Raw genomic sequence first — 19,204 nt, forward strand, 5'->3', positions numbered from 1 at the left:
GAGGAGAAATTGAAGATAAACATAAGAAAGGTGCCTGGGGTGGATGGGATCTATCCAGTTATATTAAAGGAGGCTGCAAAGGAAGTAAGCAAACCCTTGGCCATAATTATGAGAGCTTCCTTAGACACAGGGAGGTACCCATGGACTGGAGATGTACATATGTGACCCCAATTCACAAAGGAGGATCAAAGGGTGACACAAGTAATTACAACAGACCTGTTAGTTTAACTTCTGTTCCAGGGAAATTAATGGAAGCACTGGTTAAAGAAGCACTGCAGGATCATCTAGACAAGACTTCAGTTATAGCTTGGACACAGCATGGGTTTGCTAAAGGGAAGTCTTGTCTGACCAATTTGATTGGATACTGTGATGTGGTCACAAAGGAACTGGATGCAAAGAATAATTTTGATATCATATATTTGGATCAAATATATGATATCAAAAAGAAAGGCTTTTGATACTGTTGCACATGGAAGACTTCTACACAAATGGGTGGAGCAGTGTGGCATTGGAGGCAAATTGCTGCTATGTATAAAGGGATGGTTGAGTGAGAGAAGACAGGTAATCAATGGACTAATGTTATTAGTGGAGTCTCCCAGAGTTCAATGTTGGGTCCGTTGTTTTTTGTATTTATTATTGATATCGATGTTGGTATATCAGACTTAATGTCTAAGTTTGCAGACAATATGAAGGTTGGCAGGATTGTTAATGACAGTAATGACAGTACGCTGCTGCAACAGGATCTAGAAAAGTTGAGCAGATGGGCTGAGAGGAGGCAACTGAAGTTTAACATTTACAAATGTAAAGTATTGCATATGGGTAGCAGTAACCCCAGAGGATCGTATTAACTGTGCAGTACTGCACTGACAGTGGTAGAGAATGAAAAAGACCTGGGAGTAATTGTGCAGTCAGATATGAAGTTTTCTGAGCAGTGCAAATGTTCTTCAAGAGTAGCTCATGGTGTCTTGCCAATGATATACAGGAATTTTTCTAGCAGGGATAAGGAGGTGATTATCCCCTTGTATAAGGGGATAATCACCTCCTGGGAACAATGGTCAGGCCACACCTTTCAGTACTGTATACAGGTTTGGAGGCCTCATTTTAAGAATGATGTAGAGCTGCTGGAATGAGTACAGAGAAGGGCAACAAGATTAGTGAATTGAACAAAGGATTGCTCTTACGAAGAAAGGCTTAAGTTTTGCATATTACACTGTCTGGAGACCAGGCATCTGTGCCGTGATCTGATTGAGATGTATAAGGCCTTGAATGGTTTGAGCATGCTCAATGCTGATGGGATTCTTCCTTTTGCTCAGAATAATCATCTGAGGGCAAATTCAAATCGAGGAAAGACAGTTTTTGGATAGATGTGTGGAAGTTTGCCTTTAGCTAGCGGGTGGTTGATTGCTGGAACAAACTTCCATTTGTCGTTGTAGAAGTTGATAACTTAAATAGATTCAAGGCAGAACTAGACAAACATTTGGAGCAAGTGGATGGGTGAAATGAGAATTTTTTTTTTTTTTTTTTTTTGGCTGATGCTGTATAAGCTTGCTTTCTTTTATCGTATGCCTTTACTAATGCTAATAAGTAAATATATGTAAGAAAACAGATTTTTGTCAAAAAAATCTGATATCTATTAATAATGGACAAAGTAATAGTAACTTGCCGATAACTACTGTACTTGGAATTTGTCACAAGCCCTCAGGCCAGATGAGAGTGGAAACGGGAATTAGTCGCCTTTTTCAACTTAATCCTCAGCATACGTTGTACACCATGGTGAGCAATTGAAATTTATAAATTTCAAAGTAGTGATCATTGTGAAAAATATTGATATTACTCCTAGGAAAGCTACCAAAATTAAGATTTTGAGATTACTTGCTGAAAATTTTGGTTTCACAAAAGCATTTGGAATGCAGTTAAAAAAAAAAATAGTAAAATTGGATGAAGCTTGCAGAAGAAGAGTAGGCAAATGCAAGAAAATATGTAAATTCAGAGTAGATAAATTTTGTATTTTGGCAGACTTCTTTTTTGCTCCAGTGAATTTGTTTAATTATTTTAATAATAAAAAAAAATTGCTTTACTTGGTTATATTTTTGTCATACTGTCTTGGGAAAGCTAGCTACTTGCCAGTGACCAGCTTGAGCTTTTGCTGATTTTAGAAGCAATATCATTATCTCTGAGTTTGAGTGGAGATGGGGGAAATCCCAGGTGCCATCAGACAACTAACACTATTTCTGAGTTGACTTAAAATTGCTGATATCATTTTTAATTGAATAACATTACTAAGAAGGTGAATCAATTATTCATTAAATTCAAGGCAACACTATTAAACTGTTGCAGGTTTTACTGTATCAACATCACATGGAGAGTGACCCCATTGGTAACTTTGATTCAAGTCTCATTGAATATTAATTGAATCTGTATTGAATCTATGAACAAAATTAAGAAGTGGTGTATAGAAAAAAAACTTCTAATGGAAACGTAATAAAAGTTATGTGAATGTTAAACATCTTGTACTAGGCCACAGTGGCTGATCATAGCAATTAATAATGAAACTGGATTGTATAGGTGTTGAAAATAGTTTGATAAAAAGAAGTGTTTTACTTTTTTTTTTTTTCATTGTTTATTTCTTGGGGAATCTACATTCCTTCCAGTGATAGTGAGTGGTTTGGGCTTTTGCTCACTTTAGAAATTATAATGTTATCCATTATTCATCCAGTAAGACCAGTACAGCTGTAATGGTGGTGTCTTGAATAAGTTGCCCTCTTGGTTGATGTTATTCATTTAAAAATGATATTAGTAATTGTAGATCAGTTTGCAGATAACAACCTTGTTTCTAATGCGAGCAAAAGCTCAAGCCTGTTGCGGCGCCTCCGTAGCCAGGTGGGAAGGAGCAGCAGTGCGTAGCACATGCTTCTTGATTAGACCGGGGTTCGAGCCATCACCACCGAATACAGAGGATGTGGAAAGGTCAGGGAATGACCACCGCATATCCCCGGAGCAATATGGCCTTAGTTGCTAATGCTCCTAAAAACCCAATAACAAACAAACAAACATCAAGCCTGTTGCTTACACTGGAGAAAATATAGCTTTCAAAGACAAAAATACAACAGTTTTTAATCAAAATATTTGAATGTTTGTATGGAAATGTAACTCCATTTCTTTTATTTTTATTAATTAGATTCCTGTTTTACTTATGCCCTTGTTTAATTTTTCATTTACATACGAGATTACTCCTAGATAAAAAATGAAAAAGTTGTTCCAGTTTTTTGTTATTTTGTCTGAATTCTAAATTTTCCTTGTCTCTCCCAGCTTTTATTAACTTATTCTGTGCATCTAATTTTCATAGCAAATTACTACAACTTATATCTATATCTACAACCTATATATAATTTATTCCGAGGTTCTAGAACATCTTGCAAGCTATTGTTTAACAGTACTGTATCATTCACATATAATAATGGTACTATTTTACATCACTTGCACTAAACTTTGTTAGTAAGTTACATTATTTTATTAAATGTTTTATAAGAAGTGATAAGGAACAGCCCTACTTCATTCTAAGTTTTAATCTCAGACCATTTTCTAGTGCTTCTTTCGCTGCAAACTTTCCACTTTCATACAAACTTTATTCCCCAGAAAAGATTCTTTTCTTTAAAATGTGCTTTTGAAATTTGAAATGGCCAGTTTTTAAGTATTTCATAATATACATTTTCAAGATCGACAAGTCGTGATTACAGGTTCTTGATATAAATATTTTAACCTGTTTGGTCTAAAATCTGATATTGTTTTTCCCTAAAGTCACATTTAGCAGTACTTCTAACAAGTGGTTGAAATGGATTTTCAGAACTAGGTGGATGCTTTATTTACGTGGTTCTAGGCTAGTAGACCTGACTGCTAGCAACATCAGTATAGATGGTCTGCAACTAGGTATTGCATCTACTTGCTTCCCCCAATCCATTTCCTACCCTACATCCAGCCCTCTTCTCTTAAGACACTTGCATAGATTTTACTACACTAAAATTTGATAGTATAAACCAGAGCAATGATGCTCAATACATTCTATGTTGATTTCAATATTTGTAGAAGAATGAGAGGAATTTACCTCAATATGATACCTAGAACATTCTGTATGCTGCTCTCCAGAAATTAAAACGAATGTAACATTAATGCAAAATGATTACAGTAAAAAATAAATTGAAAATAATTAATAAAAAATTAAAATAAGTTTAACGCAAATTTTGAAAAACGATTTTCCATCCTTAAAAAATTAAGAGAGAAAGGAAAATCGTTTTTCAAAATTTGCGTTAAACTTTTTTTAATTGTGTTCAATTGTTTTAATTGTTTTTTTAATTATTTTCAATTTATTATTTTTTACTGTAATCATTTTGTGTTAATGTTATATTCGTTTTAATTTCTGGAGAGTAGCATATGGAAGTGTTCTACGTATCATAATGAGGTAAATTTCTCTTATTCTTCTACAACTACACTAACAAGGACACTAACAACAACATCATGTCATCCTGCCCACCCTCCAAAATTTAGTAAATAGGTTGATATTTACAACAACCTATTTACTAACAAATTAGCTACTTTTAGTATCCAGCAAATTAGCTGCTGATACAAAATGTAAGACAAAAATATTTTCCAAAATTTTACTGAAAAGATAATAAACAAAAAGTTAGCTTACCACTTGCTTGTTATTGCTCTCAGTTTTGATGCATGCTCATGTACACTTTGTTTGTAATAGCCAGTAGTGAATGAGAAGACTAAGCATGTTAGTTATTTGATTAAAGTTTTGAATTTTTTTGTCTTATAATTCATACTGGCTAATTTTTTGCATATTATCTTTAGTGCACAGTATTTCAAAGAATGTTTCCTTTCTCAGAGTGAAATTTCTCTGTAATTTCCTCATCTAACTTTATTTCCCTTTTTAATATATTGGTACAATTAATACCTGGTTCTAATTTTCTGGAAAACGTGACGTTACAACCATAATCATAATTTCCCTCCACCATTCAAAATCTCAGGTCTAATTCACTATAGTTGCTGTACCTGCAAGGTTATCTGATTAAAGTTTAAGGCTTTGTATGGATAGAGCAAACCTAATGCTGATGGCATTCTTCCTCTTGCTTGCACGTCATTCAGAACCAACGAATCCTTTGTCATCGCTGCAGTAACTTTCTGCATTCTGGAAGATGTAGGTGAGTGAGTGCTGTGGACACTTCAATATAGATAAGTAATAAATAAATTTTCTGTTTATACTCGGATCTCCACATCTTTCTTGAAGAGCCTTTCCATACTTGGTATTTTGCATGACCTTTTCTAAGTCAATCATAATTATGAGCTAGTATTCAGAATTTACTCCATTTCAGTCTTTACCTCTTCTTCAGTTAACTAGTTTATTTAGTAAATTATCAAATTATTTACTGTATACTTTTAAAAACTCTTCTATTTTGTTTTAACTTTGCTCTTATTTTTGGCTATTTTAGTTTTTCCTCCAGTTCTGAGGTTTTTAGCAAAATTCCAGAGTATTTTTCCAAGTTTGCTTGTTTTCCATGTTGTTCCAGAAATTTTCCCAAATTTTTTTTTTTTAGTCTCTTTCCTGCATATATTAACCTTCTTGCACTTTTCTTTTTATATTGCAATAAGGATTTATTAATTTTATTCATAAAAAATTTCTTAATTTTTTTATTTCTCTAACTGGTTCTGTATTCTTAGATCTACCAAGGCATTTGGACTATCCTGACTTTATAAAGGAATACCATTTAACTTTTGATCAAGATGATTTCTATATTTAGTGACTCCCATAATCTGGTACAATATCACCACATTGTGTGTTGGAAGCATGAAGTGGTGGAATCCATATTTAGCTTCCTTAGAGAAGCTCTGGCAACCTCCACTTCTCTTTCATCATGTAGTATGAGCAATGTCTTTTGAAATTGTGGTGAGAGCCAGTATTCTTTGCATGTTCAGGGTTTAGCTGTACGATGGTTTTCAAAGGCTGACTGGGGAACATATGGCCACTGGACCGAATCTGTTGATGACTCTCCAGGAGGTGTCAAGATTAGTTGTTGTGTAATCGTGCTGCCTTTGTTCTGCCAGCTAGTGATTCGAGGAAGTCTTGAGTAGTGTGTATGCATGAGGTGTTGTCAAGGACATATTATTTCAAGGAGCTGAGTATGCTCTTGCTGTGTGTATTCTGTATCCAAAAATCTCATAAATTCTTACTTGTTCCCCCACCCACCTTTACTTTATTTATTGAATGCATCATGGTCAGGCACCTCTCTAGCCAGGTGGGAAGGAGCAGCAGTGTGCAGCACACACTTCTTGATTAGACCCGGGGTTCGAGCCCATCACCACCAAATACGGAGGATGCGGAAAGATCAAGGGAATGACCACCGCATATCCGGGAGCAATATGGCCTTAGTTGCTAATGCTCCTAAAAACCAAATAACAAACAAACAAACTTATATAAACTCTAAAAGGAAGGAGATGAATCTGATTGGTCCACTTGACATCGATTGTTCGACTGTTGATGATCCTGCTCAGATAGCAAACAAACTGAATGAGTATTTTGCATCTACATTCACACATGGGGAATTATTAAGGTTTGAAAATGCCAGAAGGTATCAAATTGTAGCAGGGTACTTAATGATTTTGTAATAACTGAGAGCAAAGTGGAGGAGAAATTGTTGAAGATAAACATAAGAAAAGCACCTGGGGTGGATGGGATCTATCCAGTTATATTAAAGGAGGCAGCAAAGCAACTAAGCAAACCCTTAGCCATAATTATGAGAGCATCCTTGGACTCAGGGGAGCTTCCCACGGACTGGAGATGTGCAAATGTATCCCCAGTTCACAAAGGGGGGATCGAAGGGTGACACGAGTAATTACAGACCAGTTAGTTTAAATTCTGTTCTGGGTAAAATGATGGAGTCACTGGTTAAAGATGCATTGCAGGATCATCTAGACAAGACTGCAGCATGGGTTTGTTAAGGGAAAGTCTTGTGTGACAAATCTGATTGGTTATTATGATGTGGTTACAAAGGTAACCACATCATAATGTATGCTGTATCCAAAAATCTCATTAATTCTTACTTGTTCCCCCACCCACCTTTACTTTATTTATTGTATGCATCATGGTCAGGTGCCTCTCTAGCCAGGTGGGAAGGAGCAGCAGTGCGCAGCACACGCTTCTTGATTAGACTGGGGTTCGAGCCCATCACCACCAAATACGGAGGATGCGGAAAGGTCAGGGAATGACCACCGCATATCCCGGAGCAATATGGCTTTAGTTGCTTATGCTCCTAAAAACCAAATAACAAACAAACAAGCATCATGGTCAAAATAATGGGACAAACTTTTTGTGAAAAGATCCAAACCTGCCAAATACTTCCCCATTCATTTCACATAAATAATTTAAAAAATTATTTATTAAAATTAAAATTATAATTTTAATAAATAATTATTAAATAATTATAATTATTAATTAATAAATAATTAATAAATAATAAATAATAAGTAATAAAAGCAAAACACTTAATTTCAGTAATATCCATTTACACCTAAAATAAGCCAAGTCCAACATTTTCTGACAGAACTCTGTTATCACTTGCCTTGATCACTACTGATCTCTACCACTGATTATTTGCTCTACAGTTCCTTTTGCTTCAAAGGTGCTGCTTGTGCATATATTTGCTTTGATATTCTCTGTCAGAGGCCTCTTAATTTGGAACCTTTTCAGGCTTAAAATCTTTGTTCCATTCTGTTAAATTCATCTGTTGTTCTCCCAACTCCACTAATTACTCAGAACTCTGATTTTTTTTTTTTTTTCTTTCTTTGAAACTGTACTTTTTGCAGTTGAACTTTCATAACAGTGAGGTAATTTTCCTTGGTGATTCACAACTTCAGCTGGCTTCAGTTTTCTATTCACACAGACCCACTGGTTAAGATGCTGAGGTTTTTGCAATTACTAATGACCTCATACAGCTTGTTCATTTGCCTATCAGAATAGCAGACAATCTTAAATATAGTTCTTGATCTTTTTTCTCACTAGAAACCCACTGAAGTTTGTAATGGGGTTCTCTGGTTAATCTTCCAGGTAAAACAAGAGGACTGATTAAACAGTTAGCAATATTCCTACCCATTCTTAATACTACATTTCTGCTGATGCTTTTGACTGGATGATGGCATGCAAATTTTCTGCTCAATCATGAGTGTTGTGAAAGTTGATCATGCCATCCTCATCAGAAAACAACATGTGAGGAAAAAGAGGATCATGAGCTCTTTGTGGGAACTAATTACAAAAATTCTTGAAGTGATAAAGTGGCTTCAGTTAGGGTGTATAAATTTTGCCTGTATCGTGGATAAAGCTATTGTTTCCATAGAATTTGACTGTGTTGTGCCTTGCTGCCATCCTTTGTGTGTTTTTTTCTTCTATGTAATTCAGGACCTGCTTCTTCAACCTAACAGTTCTTGACTAATTGTTGTACCACCATTTGAAGCTTTGTTGAACAGGATTATTTGTTGAATGATCCTGTATCTACAAGATCATTTATTCTCTGAAAGGTCTTGTTACCTGGTAGATGATGATGATTCACAAACATTTCTTCATACAGACATTTTGCAAGTCCATAACTGAGATGAGTGTTATTTCTCGGTTTGAATAAGTTCTGCTTCAAATGCACACTATCACCTAATAGCACAAAAACTTTTAAGATTTTTTTTTTTTCCCCTTTCTTAACTGCACTTGAACTGCACACAACTGATTTCATCGTAAGAAGTTAGGATTATGAACTGTAAAATACTGTTCAAAATATATTTAGGCCTTGCATATTGGAATAGTAATCAACTTTTTCACCTGCCCACCTATGCTGTCATAATGTTTGCCTACTCAGAGAGGAATAGGTGTTTTTTTTACTGGATAACGTCTGGTAAATATAAAGGGCTATAACTTGGAAAACAAAGCATTTTAGGCATACACCGATGAGCCAAAACATTATGACCACCTACCTAATATGATGTTGGTCCTCCACGTGCAGCCAAAACAGCTCATACCTGGCAAGGCATGGATGCTACAAGATTTCTAAATGTCTTGTGGTATCTGGTACCAGCATGTAACCAGCAGATCCTTTATCTCCTGTAAGGTCCGTGGTTGAGACGCCACAGGTCGGAGTTGCTGTTCCAACACAATCCACAGATGCTCGGATTGATATCTGCGGAATTTGGAGGCCAGGGCAATACCTGGAAGTCTTCCTCATGTTCCGTGAACCATTCTCGAACATTCCGGGCAGTGTGGCATGGCGCATTATCCTGCTGAAAGACAGGACTGCCAGAGAGAAGACCGCTGCCATGAAAGGGTGTACCTACCTGGTCAGCAATGATGTTTAGGTAGGTGGTAGACGTCAGAGTGCCTGGTACATGAATGACTGGACCCGGGGTATCCCAGCAGAACATCGCTCAAAGCATAACACTGCCAGCACTGGCTTGTTTTCGTCCCACAGTGCATCCAGATGCCATCACTTCCCCAGGTAAACGACGCACATGTACTCTGCCATCCACATGGTGCAACAGGAAATGTGATTCATTGGATACGACCTTCTTCCAATCACTCAAGGTCCAGTTTTGATGCTCGCATGCCCATTGTAGGCGCTGTTGCTGGTAGACTGTGGTTAGCATGGGCACTCGGAGCAGCCTACAGCTACGCAGCCCCATTTTCAGCAGGGTTTGATGTACTGTGTGTGTTGAAACATTACTCCCATCACCAGCATCTCAATTACCGATGAGTTGCGCCACAGTTGCCCTTCTGTTGCCACGTACCATCCCTGAGAGCCCTCGCTCACCTCGAGCATTGATGAGCCGTGGTTGTCCAACACCTCGCCGGTGGTTCATGGGTTTCCATTCCTTGCACCACTTTTGGTAGGTACTAACCACGGCTGACTGTGAGTACCCCACCAGCCGTGCTGTTTCGGATATGCTCTGACTCAGTCGTCTGGCCATTACAATTTGGCCTTTGTCAAACTTGCTTAAGTCCGCTGCCTTTCTCATCTGAAGAACAAGAGTAACACTGATTAATGGAGCTCAGAACAGGTGTTTTTTATACCATGTCCCAACCTGCGCATGCCCCGTAGTTCACCTGCAGTTGCTTCGATTTGCATAACAACTTGCTAGTCATAATGTTTTGGCTCATCGGTGTATGCTTATATATATGATATATATTTTTTATATCTTCTTCTTCTTTAATGCTGCCGAATGGCGTTTGCGACTTCGTTTTGATATTGTTCTCTGTCTAGCGCTGCGTGTAGAATTTGTGCTGTTGTCATGTGAAGCCAGGTGTTGATGTTATCTAGCCATGCCATTTTCGGTCTGCCTGGGCGTTTCTTGCCTTCGATCTTTCCCTCCAGGATGAGTGGTAGTAGGTGATATTTTTGTTGGTTCCTAGCGATGTGACCTAGGTATTTGCATTTCCTGCTGATGATGGTTTTGAGCAGGTCCCGTTCCGTGTGCATGTCCTGCAGGACCTGTGCGTTGGTTATCTTGGCTGTCCACGGAATTTTCAGCATTCTTCGGTAGAGCCACATTTTGAAGGCCTGGAGCTTTTTTGTAGTGGCTGATGTTAGAGTCCAGGTTTCTACACCGTAGAGCAGTATTGGCCAGATGTAGCATTTCAATGTGCGTAATTTGAGCACGATGTTCAAGCTTCTGTCGGTGAGGAGGGTTCTCCATTTGGTGAATGCCTGCCTGGCTTGTTCAATTCTGCTTTTGATTTCGGCCTCATGGTTCAGCTGGTCATCAATGAGCACTCCGAGATACTTGAAGCGGTGTATTTGCTCTAATTTTTCGTTGTTTAGTTTGATCGTGATTTTGCTTGCAGTCCTGCTGACCTTCATCACCTTTGTTTTCTTTTTGTTGATTCGTAGCCCCCATGCTTGGCTTTCTATGTCCACTTCGTTCAAGATGGTCTGTAAATCTTGTTCTGAATCCGCTATTAGTGCTGTGTCATCGGCATATCTTAAGTTATTGATGTAGTGTCCGTTAACTTTTATGCCGATGTTCTTGTCAGCCAGTGTTTGGTCGAAGATCATTTCCGAATAGATGTTAAAAAGAATGGGAGATAATGGACAGCCTTGCCGGACGCCTTTTTTTATTGGAATTGGGTCTGTCAGATCGTTGTCATAGCGAAGCCGGGCTGTTTGATTCCAGTAGAGAGTTGTAATAAAGTTGATATCATTGTTTTCAAGCCCAAGTTTTCTCAGTCGGTCAATTAGGCGGTCGTGGTCTACTGAATCGAAGGCTTTCTCGTAGTCAATAAAACATATATACACGTCTTTTTGATGTTCATAGCACCTTTGTAGCAATATTTGTAAACAGAAAATTGCTTCTCTGGTGCCTAGTCCCCTGCAGAATCCGAACTGTGTGTTTCCTAGTGCACTTTCGCACTTACATCTTATCCTTTGCTGAATCACCTTGAGGAAGACTTTTAGCACCTGGCTCATTAGACTGATCAGCCTGAAGTCTTCGCATTTCCGGCTGGTAGCCTTTTTTGGTAGGGCCACAAAGATGGATTGGAGCCATTCGGATGGAATGTCGTTGTTGTTGTAGATTTGATTGAACCATTTCGTTAGTTGTTGGATGTTGCTGTAGTCTAGTTGTTTCAGCAGTTCCACATGAATCTGATCAGGTCCACAGGCCTTGCCTGGCTTTGTTATTCGGATGGCATGTTCCACTTCAGATGTTAATATGTGGAGATTGTCTTCCTGTGTTTGTTGTTGCGTTTCTGCCGGTTTTCTGTTGGTGCCGAACAGATTGTATATATAGCTCTTCCAGGTGTCGAGTTTGGCTTGTTTGCTTAGTATAGGTTGATTGTTGTCCGTATATAAACTTGGGATAGGAGCCGGTTTGTAGATGTTTCCAGCTTCTTTAAGCTTCTTGTGCAGGTTATAGTTGTCATTTTTCTTGATTAGGTCTTCGATTTCTGCACACTGATCTTCCATCCATTTTTCCTTCGCCTTCCGGATTTCCTGTTTGATCTTTTGTTGTATTTCTTTGTATTTTTCCCGGTTGTTGTTGTTTTTGAATATTCTCCGTTCATCCATTAGGTCTAGTATGTGCTGGGTCATCCACCGTTGTTTCTTTTTCGACGCCTGATGTCCTAGCAGGGTTTCTGCTGTTTCATTGATGCACTGTTTGAGTGAACGCCCGAATGCTTGCACGTCTGTTGTTACTGCTTCGATCGATCGGATTGTAGTGTTGAGATGAAGCTGTACTTGTCGTCTGTTGGCGGTGTTCTTCAGTTTCTCCAGGTCGATTCTTTTTGTTGTGCTTGTGCGTTTGACTGCTCGTAATTTGAGACGTAGTGTTGCTGTTACTGGGTTATGGTCTGATGATATGTCAGCTCCGGGGTAAGTTTTTGCATTGAGGACACTTGACTTATATCTGATGTTGATTAAGATGTAGTCAATTTGATTCCTGACGATATTGTTGTCAGAGTCTTGTGGTGAGGTCCAGGTGTATAGTCGTCGAGGTGGTAGTTTGAACCAAGTGTTGGCAATGCTAAATTTTTCTTCTTGGCAGAACTGGACGAGTCTGTCGCCTCGTTCATTCCGTGTCCCCAAGCCATGTTCTCCGACTATGTTTTGTAGCTTTCCTTGACCGATTTTGGCATTAAAGTCACCGAGGATGACCGTCATGTCGTGCTTCTTCAGCGACTTTAAAGTGTTGCTTAGCTTGTCGTAGAACAATTCAATTTCTTGATCGTCTTTGTCCGCTGTTGGTGCGTAGACCTGGAGCACATTCAGGTTGATCTTGTTGCCTGCTAGCTGTAGTAGTGCGATTCGTTCCGATATTGGGGTGAAACTGGTGACTTTGTTGGCCAGTTGTTTGTGGACAACGAAAGCGACGCCGTACGTCTGCTTGGTGTTCTCTTCTCCTCCGGAACAGAAGACGTGGTGGTCGTTTGATATAAACTTCTTTGTTCCAGGCCATTTGGTTTCACTTAACCCAAGTATGTTGATGTTAATGCGTTCCATTTCTTGTAAAGCATTGGCTAGTTTTCCTGGTTGTAGTAGGCTTCTAACGTTCCATGTAGCTAGTTTCAGAAAATTCTTCGACGCAAGCTCGGAGATTCTTAGCACCCCTGCCCCATTCAAGGGACGCCGAGACTCGGGGCCGTGGTTTATTTTGCTTGCTATCATTGAAGTTTTCAATATATATATATATATATATGTATATTGTTTTCAGGCCTTGAATTGATCCTGAACATACAGCTTAGATGTTATGAAACACTGTATACATGTGTATCTTCAGCTGGCTGCTTCAAGATCTTTTAGTATTTCTTGTTTTTATTATTCTGTCTTTATGCAGAAACACTGTTTGTAATTAAGTGGCCATGGCTTGTGCAAATTCTCTCTTAGCCTTTTTACCATTAACACTTTTGTGAGTATGCATGCATATTTACATTTTTTCATGTGAGGAACCAAAGGTGGTGGTGTGCGTGTGCGCGCATGTACACGCACCGAAGGAGCTTTCAATGCAGTATCAATATATCTACAGATTCTTTTTAAATTCTACAGAGATGTGCTTTCCATCTATCAACTTTGCCATTTTACATTTATGATACTTTCAAAAATTGGTGCAAGTGGGCATACTTTGTTAACAAGATTAAAAGACAATGTGGACTTGCATGAGCAGTGAAGGAATTCCCTGGAATTTGGAAGTAATGATTGGTGCTTGTTTTTTTGTAATTTTTTAATTAAAAAAATATACAAATTTTGATTTTATTTTTTACAATAATCCCACTCTAGTGTGTCAATGAAATGAAAATAGGAAAAAATTTTAATTAATATTTAAAAGCATTCATGTACGCTATATGCAGTTTTTTGTGAGCTTACAAAAACAAAATTCTTGAAAAAATTCACTCCAAGATGTGTCTCTACTGTCCAGAAACTTACTCATATTACATTAACCTTTCTGTTAATATTACATTTACCTTTATCCTCAGATATATATTTTTAAATATCTCTGTAAATGTAATTGTCATTTCCTACCCTGTTATTTAATTCCCAACCTTATAATCTTTCTTTTTCATGAATTTCTACTGCTCTTTCTAAAATTTTAGTTTCTCAGATATTACAGAACTTATTATTATTAGCCATATGGTGCAAGAAAGCCTGAGGCTTATGCTGCACCAGCCAAAAAAAAAAAATTTTCTGAATTTACCGAGAGAGAGAGAGAGAGAGAGAGAGAGAGAGAGAGAGAGAGAGAGAGAGAGAGAGAGAGAGAGAGAGAGAGAGAGAGAGAGAGAGAATCGCCAAGAAAAAGAAGCATGATGATATCCAGCTCAGGACCCTGGGTGTGCCAAGCCCATACTCACCAGATGTTAGCCCCTGGGGTTAATTTCAGCCTTCAACTGGGCTACATACACAGTTAAATTTCATCATCTAACTTAAATTCTCATATAACTACTGAATAATGCATTCCAACCAATTAAATTAACTTTCTTCCAGACTAGTTCTAAAAACTACTGCTACACCTAGAATTTTTTCACAATATCTTACTTTTCAGAATAAATTAATTTATAATTATTTTATATACAGCTTGCCTGTATTTATTCACCTTCTTGACAGTCTAAGACAGAAATTAATAAGTTAAGAACTTTTATAAAATAAAATATAAAAAACTAATTTTTTTATAAGGTTATTTTATAAAAGTTAACTTATTAATTTTTGTCATAGATTGTTTTAAATACAATCTTGACAATGAATATATAAAAAAAGAAAATTATTTTGTTTCATATTCTCCTGATCACTTATGAATCCGGCATCTTTCAAGGAATTTTGCCAACATTGTGAAATTGGTAATTTGGGTGGTAAATTACCATAAACACATATGGAGTTGCAACTGTCACTTGCACTTGTAATGTCAGGAGTTAATAAAATCAATATAGTAATGTAGTTTGTGTCATATTAAGTAACCAAAATTTAATGAATTTCTTTTTTTTTTTTTTTCTTTTCTTTTCTTTCTCCCCCCCCCCCTTTTTTTTTTTGCATTTTCAAGTTATGTACTGATCATTATAACTTTCATTTCAGGCGGATCTGAGTGGCATTAAATGGCGACGTTTATATGCAGACAGTGTATTATGTGTTGATCCATCAGATGATCCTGTATTGTCATCATTCAGTAAGTGCCTGGCAGCAGATATACTTTGTGTATGGCGTCGTGTGGCTTCTCGTGGAAGTACTGATCATCATCGTTCAAACTTCCACGAAAACAATCAGATTAACTACAATAAAGAGTTATGGATATTTTGGTATGGTGAACAGCCAGACCTGTCCGGCTTAGTTAGTCCTGAATTAACTGGTAAGTTACTTTTATATTACATAACAATATATTATTTCCTGACAGTAAGGTAAGATATCATATTGAAATTTAAATTTTGCATGTTCTGCTATTTTTTTGGTATGTGGTTCATCTCAAATTGACTTCATTGTCGTAATGGAAATGGTCATACATTTAATTTAACAGTATTAGTATTACAATGGATAAATGATGCAAGGAATCAGACTTTTTCTTGGCAAAGAATCGGACTACATCTTGGTAATTTTAAACATTCTTCCTGTCACTTGGTGCAAGGAATTAGACTTCTACATCTGCCAAAAAATAAAGCAAATCATTCATACCTTCTCCATTGACAAAAGGCGGCTATTTATTTCTATAGAATGATAACTTAAATTACAACTTTTGTGCTGCACTTAATAACTCTTTGTTTCCTTGTAATTCTACTTGTTCCCAATAATGATAAAGAATGCACATACAAAGCAGAGGTTGATCACCCTTTGTTGATCTACCTCTACTTGCATTCTTGTACCCTCTACGTGTACCCAAATATACAAGAATTGTAATCCTATTCTTAAGTTGAAATTAAGCATGAGAAATTTCTGATATTCTGAGCTTATGGACATATTCCTTTATTCAGTAGAAATGCATACTGATAGAGATATCTCTCCATTATAGTAAATGAACACGGGCATTAACAGATTATGTAGAACAAATTAGGAATATGCCAAATTAGGAATTGAGCTTCGAAATGGTGCTGTCTGGGTGGTGGTATCTACTGAGAATAAGTAACATTAGTCTTCTCCGCTGGTGAAGCGTTACTTATTCAAAGCAGTGCAATACCTCGGCAACTCGTTATGAAGGTTATTCACAATATGAGATATAATTAAACGATGCATGCATACTACGTGGGTAGTAGAAATGATGGAAGTGCATTACCCGTGCATAAACAACCTTTTTCATACTCTTAGACATTTAGTCAAGAAATATTTTTAACTGAGAGGTGATTTAATGAGGTGTACAAGGTCTTGAATGGTTTGAGCAGGCTCAATGCTGATGGGATACTTCTGCTTGCTCAGATTAAGAACCTTAGGGTGCATAAATTCAAATTGAGGAAAGACAGTTGTTGAATGGATATGTTGAATTTTGCCTTTAGCCAGCGGGTAGTTGATTGCTGGAACAGACTTCCAGATAGCTTAAATAAATTTAGGGCTGAACAACTAGACAAACATTTGGAGTGACCGAATGAGTGAAATGGGAAGGGGTTTTTTTTTTTGCTGATGCTGCATAAGCTTGCTTTCTTGCATCATATGCCTCAACCTACAATCAACTACCCGCTGGTTGAAGACAACTTTTCGCACATTTATCCTACAATCATCATTCTTCAATTTGAATTTATGCACCCTCACGTGGGTAATTTGAGCAGGTAGTGGAAGAATACTATTGACATTGAGCTTACTCAGTCCATTCAGAGCCTTAAATACCTCAATTAGATCTCTTCACAAGTGTCTAGTCTCTAGATGCTGCAGTTTGCAGAACTGGAGCCTCTGCAAATTTTGTATTAAGACATTGGTTGAGGCCTTTCCATTTATGATTAGAATATTCAGGATGCATAGACTTGACATCAATGCTTGCAAATATATCCTCCTGTTGTAAGGAAATGTGTTTGAGTCTGTAGAGCATACCTTTAGAAATTTTAAGTGAATGGAGGTTGGGGGAGGACACTAGATAAGAAAGAGGTCAACCATCTTTCAGGTCCTTCCTTTGTACTGTTGACCATTGATATTTGGGTGAATAGAAAGGCATGTTTTCTGAGTTTCATTGTTGCTGTTCTCTCTAGGTAAGTGTTCTTGGCTTGCATTACATCCCTATCCTTGTCAATCTTGCTGATGTGGATGTGGCAGTCAACCCTGAGCTTCTTCTAAGTGCCACATTGGTGCAGAGATAGTTTGTGTTTTGTAGAATATCTGGAGCAGTGGTCTCCCTTACTCCCAGGTGTCAAGAATCCTGATCACAACATTCTGAGCCAACATGTCTAGGATAGGTTGTGCTGGAAAACAGAGCCTTACATGCTGTGTTTCCCAACCTGTGCCCCGTGTAACTTAAGCAGTCTTCAGGACTTGACAGTAAAGCAGAGTTTTATTTGTAGTATGTAACAGTATGTAAAGTTGATAAGGAAATAAAGGTATACTTATAACAAGCTAATGTATACTAAATGTGTTTAGTATAAGTAAATCTTGTCTTTAAAAAATGATTATTAATATATTTGCATGTTAGTATAATATATTTTATGGACCATGGCTTCTACCTCAAATATACCAGTGGTCCATATCTGAAAATGTTTGGGAAATATTGTCCTGAGGCATAGGTGCAAACTGCAGGCCTATCTGCAGGGCCTCAGTCTAGTCGAGGTCCTTGTTGAAGATTTCAATTCCATTGTGTGGGGATTGCAAATTTTAGGAGGTCCTACACTTTAGTGGCATTCCCACTTTCCCTGCAAGAAAGCCCTGCCTTTTTAATGCATATATGTGGTGAAGGATGTTGAAGTCTCTCTTTCAGGGTGTGCTGGAGTTACTGCCTGTGTGAAAAGCTTTCTTTTTGACTAGTGCCACTTGTAGCACATTGGATGGACACCACACTGTTAGGCGCCTCCGTAGCCAGGTGGGAAGGAGCAGCAGCAGTGCATAGCACACGCTTCTTGATTAGACCGGGGTTCGAGCCCGTCACCACCAAATACGGAAGATGCGGAAAGGTCAGGGAATGACCACCGCATATCCCGGAGCAATATGGCCTTAGTTGCTAATGCTCCTAAAAAAAAAAACCAAATAAATAATAAATAACACCACACTGTTCATTAGGAACCCCCCCCCCCCCCCGATCCCAAATCCTCTGAGGATGAGACTGATTCATCCTCAGAGTTTATCTGAGTTTCAAAGGGGTGAGTTGGCCTGTTTGAAATTCTTCTGTGACTGCTATGTTGTGCCTGCAATAACTCATGACATAGATGTTGAAGGGTGTTTTGTCATACTGAAAATGTTATAGGAATGAAAAACACTGCACTACATTTGAATTATATTTTATAACTTCTCATAGGCATTTGCAGTTATGTAAGATACCAAAGGTACAAATTCAGAGAATTAAATTACAATAAAGGGGGAAGATACACATAGTTTTTGCAGTGGTAAAAAAGCAGTCTCCATGTAAATCAACTTTATTTTTTGTAATTTTATTTGTAAAGAGCTCTTTACTGTGTTAACGTCTATGCAGAATTTACAATAAGGTATTATTATTTCTAATTATGATAATAATAAAAATTGTTACATAGTGATATGATTAATTTTAATTGTAACACATGGGGAACAGCAATCCCAAAATAACTTATACATTTGGTGGGGTTGAGCTGAAAACAGAGGAAGAAAGTTCTTTGGGAGTTCCCTGAGCAGTGTAGGCAGGTGGCAAGGAAGGCCCTTGGTGCCCTATCAGTGATTTATCTGTTTGTTTATTTAACTATTTCTTGTATGTATTTTGTGCACTGAATTAAATGGTGTCATTGGTTTTTCTCGTCAATATTTTGGCTGCAATTGAAGATTATATTTTTACATTATATTTATGTAATACATATGTAATTATATGTATTACGTAAGTATTTGCTAATACTTTGATATATAAGAGCCTTGTAATATTTGTATATTTTATTTGTATTTTTCACTTACAGTTTGCTAGGCTATGTAATAAAAGTGTAAGTTTTTTCCCAGACTCATTCTGCTATGTTAGTAGATGTTATATATGTCCATATCAGATGAAGCATAACATCATTGGTGGCACCAGGTTTTGCAGTGCTTATGAAACCTATTTTGTAATATTTGTGGGT

At 37.4% G+C, this 19,204-nt stretch overlaps 1 protein-coding gene across 1 annotated transcript in view; it reads left to right on the forward strand.

Moving 5' to 3' along the window:
- Positions 1–19,204, forward strand: part of skd (mediator complex subunit skuld) — a 505,637-nt gene that overhangs the window by 47,179 nt on the left and 439,254 nt on the right. The window contains exon 2 of the mRNA XM_090376037.1: positions 15,087–15,357. Coding sequence (XP_090232163.1) covers positions 15,087–15,357 — 271 coding nt within the window. The remainder of the gene's footprint in view (positions 1–15,086; positions 15,358–19,204) is intronic.

The sequence above is a fragment of the Mastigoproctus giganteus genome, chromosome 1 (assembly GCF_048544385.1).
Source record: "Mastigoproctus giganteus isolate SK-2022 chromosome 1, ASM4854438v1, whole genome shotgun sequence".
Classification (NCBI taxonomy): domain Eukaryota; kingdom Metazoa; phylum Arthropoda; class Arachnida; order Uropygi; family Thelyphonidae; genus Mastigoproctus; species Mastigoproctus giganteus.